Genomic DNA, 6,745 nt, shown 5'->3' on the forward strand with positions numbered 1-6,745 from the left:
ATAGAGTGCTGTGGTGTCACAGTTCACAGCAACCTCAAACTCCTGGGTTTAAGCGATTCTTTTGCCTCAGCCTCCCAAGTAGCTGGGACTACAGGCGCCCGCCACAACGCCTGGCCATTTTTTGGTTACAGCCATCATTGTTGTTTGGCGGGCCCAGACTGGGGATTCGAACCCGCCACCTTAGGTGTATGTGGCTGGTGCCTTAGCCGCTTGAGCCACAGGCGCAGAGCCAGCCCTGTGGTTCTTAACATAACCATGATGGCATTGTCTACCAACAGCAAAATTCATTTATACCTTCCAATGCCTAGCCTGCACCTGGTTTTCCTCCAACCCCTTACCCTCATGTCTCTGCTTATAAGTTTGGGATTTTTTGTTTTATTTTGTTTTTGAGACAGAGACTTACTTAGTCTGTCACCTTGGGTTAAGTGCCATGGCATCATAGTTCACAGCAACCTCAAACTCTTGGGCTTAAGCCATCCTCTTGCTTACGCCTCCGTGTAGTTGGGACTACAGGTACCTGCTACAATGCCTGGCTAGTTTTTTTGTTTTTAATAGAGAAGGGGTCTTGTTCTTGCTCAGTCTAGTCTTAAACTCCTGAGCTCAAGAAATCTACCTGCCTCAGGCCTCCCATAGTGCTAGCATTTTAGGTATGAACCACTGTACCCAGCCTATGAAGTGGTTTTGTTCAGATCATGATCCAGACATTTGTGGGCACTGACTCTTGGCGACCATGTTCTCAGCTTTATCGTGTACTAGCTTATGTCAGTTCCTGACTCTTGCCTATGCCGTATCTGGAAACTCCTTTTTACTCATGAACCACCCACTGCTTATTAGAGGTCGGGTATCCCGCTAAATGTTTCTGTCCCATAGCTTCTGAGTGCAGAGACCCCCACATGCCCCAGGGACTGTCAGCTTTGTGGCCCTCTGGCTGTGAGTTTCTACATAGACTCACTGCTTCCCTTATGTTTACTTTCCTCTTGCCCACTCTGAGACAATCCTGAGTCAGACTGCGCTAAACAACCACACTGGTATCTCCACTAGCCCTGTTCTCTCCAGCTTCCCAGAGTAGGCAAGGCTTTGGAGCAAGGGGGATTCCTCCCCCAGCAGGACTCCAGAAGAGTGAGGAGCTGGCCGCCCACTGAGCTACCTGAGTGTGGCTGTTCTTGTACCTGGCCTGCAGCGGCTGAAACTGCCTGAACCTCGCAGTATGTACCGTGTGGTGTGTATGAGAATGACTAGGCTTATCAGAACAACTGGAGCGGGTGCCCAGGCCCTGTCTAGCCCCAGTCTAATCCCTATGGGCCCTGGGCCTGCCCTCTAGGCCTCCACTTTCTCATCATGGAGTATGCCTAGCTGAGGGGCCAAACTCCATGGGATCCATCCACCACTACATTGTTGAGCTCAGCAGGTGACACAGGACTCTGAGGGACCAGATGCTTGTGGCCTGGCCTCAACTACCACCTGACACCCACCTTTTCCCCCAGGCCGTGGCCATGGACGCCTTGTCTCTGGAGCAACAGCTGCCCTACGCCTTCTTCACCCAGGCAGGCTCCCAGCAGCCACCGCCACAGCCCCAGCCCCCACCGCCACCGCCTCCTCCTGCATCCCAGCAGCCACCACCCCCGCCACCCTCACAGGCTCCTGTTTGCCTCCCCCCAGGCGGCCCCTTGCTACCAAGCGCCAGCCTGACACGGGGGCCACAGCCACCCCCACTTGCAGTCACAGTACCATCCTCTCTTCCCCAGTCCCCCTCAGAGAACCCAGGCCAGCCGTCAATGGGGATCGACATCACCTCGGTAAGCCCAGGGCAGGGTCCCCAGGGGCCTAGCTGGGGGGCTTAGGGAGGAGCAGCTGAGGCTGCAAGACGATGGTTGGGGCAGCCACTACATGTATAGCTGTGCTGAATCTGATGGGGCAGAATCAGGACCAAAGCAGACACTGCTGAAGGGTGGTCACCCCATAGGGGTTGCCACTTGGAATCCTTTAGCTGAGATTTTCACTCCTTGTGCAGATGAGGAAACTGAGACAATAGCAGGTTGACTGGCCCCAAACTCCATCCAAGGTGGGCCACACAATGTTTGGCTGCTAAGCATTAGCTCTTGGCCATGGTGTTCCCTCCTGCCTGAAGGTGGGCTTTCCGGGAAGCTGGAAGAACAGATTTCTCGGGGCCCAGGGAGCAGACTTCTAAAAGTCAGAGGGACCTACTTAACTCACAGGGCAAAGATAGACAAAGCTAGCCTCCATGAGATCTTAGGCTCGTGTAGCTTGACATCGAGGCCCAGGTAAGGCCAGTTGGCTGCAGCTTAGGCCGTGGGACCCTTGTACCCACAAACCTTCCTGATCATTCAGACTTTTGTCCTAACTGTTCTAATGGGGGTGGATATGTAGGTCGTAGCTACACTGAGCCACATTGAGGAGCACAGCAAGTTCTCCCCACTCACCCCCTGGCTGCCAGCCCCCAGGCTAAATGTCATCAGAATATCCTGTACTCTGCAAAGAACAGTCCCCCTGAGCTGGGTGGGGCAGATGTGACCCTACAAGTAGAGATCCACATCCCCAAGCTGCTCTGACCCCTCAGAGGGTGCCCACCCAGGGCTCCCCTAGATAAGAAAGCAACCAGACAGGTGTCAAGGGAGGCTCAGAAGATGGGGCCTCACTTTGGAGAGCCAAGTAGTCATGGGAAACACAAGATGTCTGGGCCTGGTGCAGGGACAGCCACTCCTAGGGCTGTTGGTCAGGGTAGCTGCACCCAGCACCATCCCAGCACCATCCCAGCACCATCCCACCCACCCCCCAGGGTTCTACACAGACTTACCAAACTAGGACAGTTTTCCCTCTGGTCATTTTGTCCTTCCCAACTTTGGGAAGGCCCGAACCAGTCATCCCTAAGTGACCATGCTGGAACCTGTGTCACCCACACCCTGCTGAGTGAGCCTACTCTTACACCAGGCCTCTGCCCTGTCTGGACTGGACCCCCACCCAATACTAATGGCCACTGAGGAAATGGGGAAGATGGAGCAGTTATGGGATCCAAGGCCAGTCAGGCTCAGAGAGGTTAGGCAGCTTGTCTGTAGGCATGTGGCATGGCTGGGCCAAGGCCAGAGTGTGGTCTGGCTCCGGGGCCTGGCCTGGCCCAGCCCAGCCTCTGAGGGGTCTGGGTCACCACAGGGAGAAGCCTGTGCCCTCTGTCACTTGAGCAGGTTGAGGAGGCAACCGCCCCTTGGAGGTATCTCAGAGGGTGTAACTCAGGCAGGCTTGTTGATGGATACCAGGGATAGTGGCAGTCCCATTCTGAGAGCCTACAGCAAGTGCAGGACAGCAGATGGCCTTTACCCTTAGTCCCACCACACTGAGAGGTGGCCTGGACCTGCCCAGGACAAGAAGAGTCAGGGGCAAAAGGCCACACCTATTGGGAGTGTGTGTGTATACATGTGTATGAGTTTGGATGTATGGTTGGGTGCTTAATATGTGGTGTGCAAGCTTGGGTGTATATAAACACATGTGGATATGTGTATACATGTGGGTGTCAGTACATGTAGTGGGCTGTGTGTGAGCACACATTGCTGCCTGGTTCTGAAGCCTGCTAAGTCAAGGCCGACCCTTTGGTCACCCTCTGGTAGACTTGAACAGGAGGGCAGCTCTGTGAATCTGAGCTCTGGGTCCTTGTAGCCTCCTCTCCCGTACCACTCCTTCCTGGGGCAGCTGGGTTTGGAGGCAGGTCCTGGAGATCTCAAGCTGACAGGCTCAGAGAGACACCTTTCCTGTAGGTACCCAGGGTTCTCTGCTTACCTATAGGTTGGTGCTAGTCACCAATACATCTGAGGTGGGGAGGTTTTGGGGGAACCTGCTGGGAGGGCTCAGGAGTCTAGGACTGAAGCCCTAGGGTACTTAAGGCAGCCGGGTCTGCCGGAGTCCTGACCTGTCTGTCGTCGCAGGCGCCGGCTCTGCAGCAGTACCGCACTAGCGCTGGCTCCCCAGCCAACCAGTCTCCCACCTCGCCTGTCTCCAATCAAGGTTTCTCCCCCGGGAGCTCCCCGCAAGTAAGGGACATCGTCTCACTGTGGACCCCTGGCTCCACACTCCAGTCTCGGTTCATGCCCCGTGTGCCCCCCTGCTCACATGCCTGCTGTCTGTATCTCACACCTCACCCATCGTTTCTCATACACTCTGTCAGACCAGAGCTGTGCACCCACCAGGCTGCATGGGGAGGGGACTGGACCAGGGGCAACTGCCCTGGGTGCAAGGTGGGGGAGGAGGTGCTGCCTCCACCTGCCACACATTCCTCTAGCTGTCATGTTCCTGTTGAACCTTTGTGGTCTCTGCCAAGCACCAGCTTGGGGTGGTGGAGGTGCTTCATTCTATTTAGTGACAGTGGTGCTGGTAGTAGTCCTGTGGCGGCCACACCTGGGTGTCCCCACTATGCCATTCAGGGGTGACACCTCTCTACACCCTTTGGGTATCTGAACTGGGCAGGGTGCAGTCCAGAACAGGGGCCAAATCCTCACTCCTTGTGGCCTTGAGCTTCAAGGCTCCTTGAGTTGGAGAGGGAGGTTCCCACTCCTCAGCCCCCACCTTTCCCCTCCACCCCATAGGAAGGTGTGTCCCTCGGCCACCAGAACCCCTGGCCCACGAAGCTTTTCCAAGCAGCTCTGCAACATCTCAGGAGCTCTTGTTCCCATTCATGGATGCAGAGAATGAGGCTGGCCCCAGGTGACTGAGCAGGGTGTGACCTCATCTGTCAGACTTCTGTTTGGGGGGGGGGGAAGTTTGAGACAGAGTCTTACTATGTCACCCTCGGTAGAGTGCTGGGGCATTGCAGCTCACAGCAACCTCCAACTCTTAGGTTTAAGTGATTCTCTTGCCTCAGCCTCCCAAGTAGCTAGGACTACAGGCGCCCACTACAACGCCTGGGTATTTTTTTGTTACAGTTGTCATTGTTTAACTGGCCCGGGCAGGGTTTGAGCCTCAGACTTGTGTTTTTCTGTCACACTTGGCATAGTTGGACCCCAGCTGTCCAATGCCGCCACCACTTCTCAAGTCCATGCCCAGCCTACAGAAGTGTCCAGTCTGACTAGCTACTCAGTTAACTCTGCTTGTATTTTACTCTGGTGTCATGGCATGGCCTTAGTCTCAGGAGAGCCTACATTCTAAATGGAACCTCTGTTGGTTGAAGGAGGGTTGTCCACAGGGCCCCCAACTTCTCACCCTGGCAGGAGATGCTCCCCAGGCCCCTACTACCCTGGGGCTATCTTATCTCCAGAACGTCACCAAGCTGAGAAAACCCTCAAAGCCACTGGTGTGCCCAGGGCCCTTCAACCATCCTCTGTACCTGGCAGAGGGCATGATAGGATCCTCCTTCCCAGATAGAGCAGTAATGAGACCTGTCCCTTCAGGAGTAAGGTTAGACTTTCTTATCTCAGAGCACATGCTGTGAGGTCCCATAGACAAGGATGGTGAGGTCCCTCTCTCCCCACATCTGTAGCTCTCAGTTGTGTGTAGGGACATCTGCCCCCTGGGACTACCACCTGCAGCCCCTGGCCCTGTGGGCAAATGGTAAACTCAGGGCACTCTGGTATCTGCACATGCTCTGTCCATATACACCAGCTCTGTGTTCTCAGGCTCTGGTGACACTGTCTGGTCTCATCTTGTGGCACCATTGGGGGAGGGACACTGATCCAGGCAGAAGAAGTGGAAGGTGGGGCCTGTCCCAGTGGGCAGCGTGGCATAGGGCCAATTCCTAAGTAACATCCTTCTTGTGTTTGAGGCAGAACAAGACAGGAATTAGGGGTTGAACAGATTTCTCTAAGGAGCGAGTCGCCTGAATGGTCAGTTAATTTTTTTGCCCCAAATCAAAGTGGGTTAGTCTGCCAAGCAGAGAGCAGATGGCTATCTTGTCAAGCCTGTGTTTGTATGTCTGTTGTCTATTGGGTGCTGATGTGATAAGCAGGTAGCTCATCAGGGTAAGGCACCCCGACCTGAGGCTTGCTCACCACAAGTCCAGGTCACCAAACACTTCCTACCTGGGCCTGCATCTCTCCTAGATGCACAGCACAGCCACCTCACTCCACCCTGCTGTGCCTACTCCGCCCAGCCACCAAGAGCACTGTGTCCACCTCCGCCAGGCCCTGGGCCTGAGTCACCTATGATTTGGTTCTGTGTGTGGTTGCCTCCTTCCTTCCAATCTGACCTTTCCTTCAAACTATTTTCTTTTTCCAAGGCAAAGTCTCAAGCTGTTGCCCTGGGTAGAGTGCCGTGGCATCATAGCTCACATCAACCTCCAACTCTTGGGCTCAAGCAATCCTCTTTCCTCAGTTTTTCTATTTTTAGTAGAGATGGGGTCTTGCTTTTGCTCAGGCTGGTCTTAAACTCTTGAGCTCAAGCTATCCACCCGCCTCAGCCACCCAGAGTGCTAAGATTATAGGCGTGAGCCACCGTGCCTAGCCCCCTTCAAACCTTCTTAGTAGCCTGTAAGAGAAACTTCAGTTCCAGTGCTTGTATCAGGCTTGAGTCCAAAGTCATGGGAACAGGATCAGGTGATTCTTGGAAGCCCCAGTCCCATTCATTGCCCTGAGCCCCGAAACAGACCTGCCCCCAGCCTCAGACAAGGTCTGTGACAGCTGATGTGAAATTACCCATCATAGGGCAGCGCCTGTGGCTCAAAGGTGTAGGGCACTGGCCCCATATACCAGAGACAGCGGGTTCAAACCCAGCCCCAGCCAAAAACTGCAAAAAAAAAAAAAAAAAA

General features: G+C 54.5%; 1 protein-coding gene across 1 annotated transcript in view; it reads left to right on the forward strand.

Annotated features, from left to right (window-relative positions):
* Positions 1–6,745, forward strand: part of CRTC1 (CREB regulated transcription coactivator 1) — an 81,530-nt gene that overhangs the window by 70,115 nt on the left and 4,670 nt on the right. Inside the window, exons 10-11 of the mRNA XM_003796579.2 lie at positions 1,485–1,796; positions 3,936–4,040. Of these exons, the coding sequence (XP_003796627.1) occupies positions 1,485–1,796; positions 3,936–4,040 (417 nt within the window). The remainder of the gene's footprint in view (positions 1–1,484; positions 1,797–3,935; positions 4,041–6,745) is intronic.

The sequence above is a fragment of the Otolemur garnettii genome, unplaced genomic scaffold (assembly GCF_000181295.1).
Source record: "Otolemur garnettii isolate 467f Iridium unplaced genomic scaffold, OtoGar3 scaffold00105, whole genome shotgun sequence".
Classification (NCBI taxonomy): domain Eukaryota; kingdom Metazoa; phylum Chordata; class Mammalia; order Primates; family Galagidae; genus Otolemur; species Otolemur garnettii.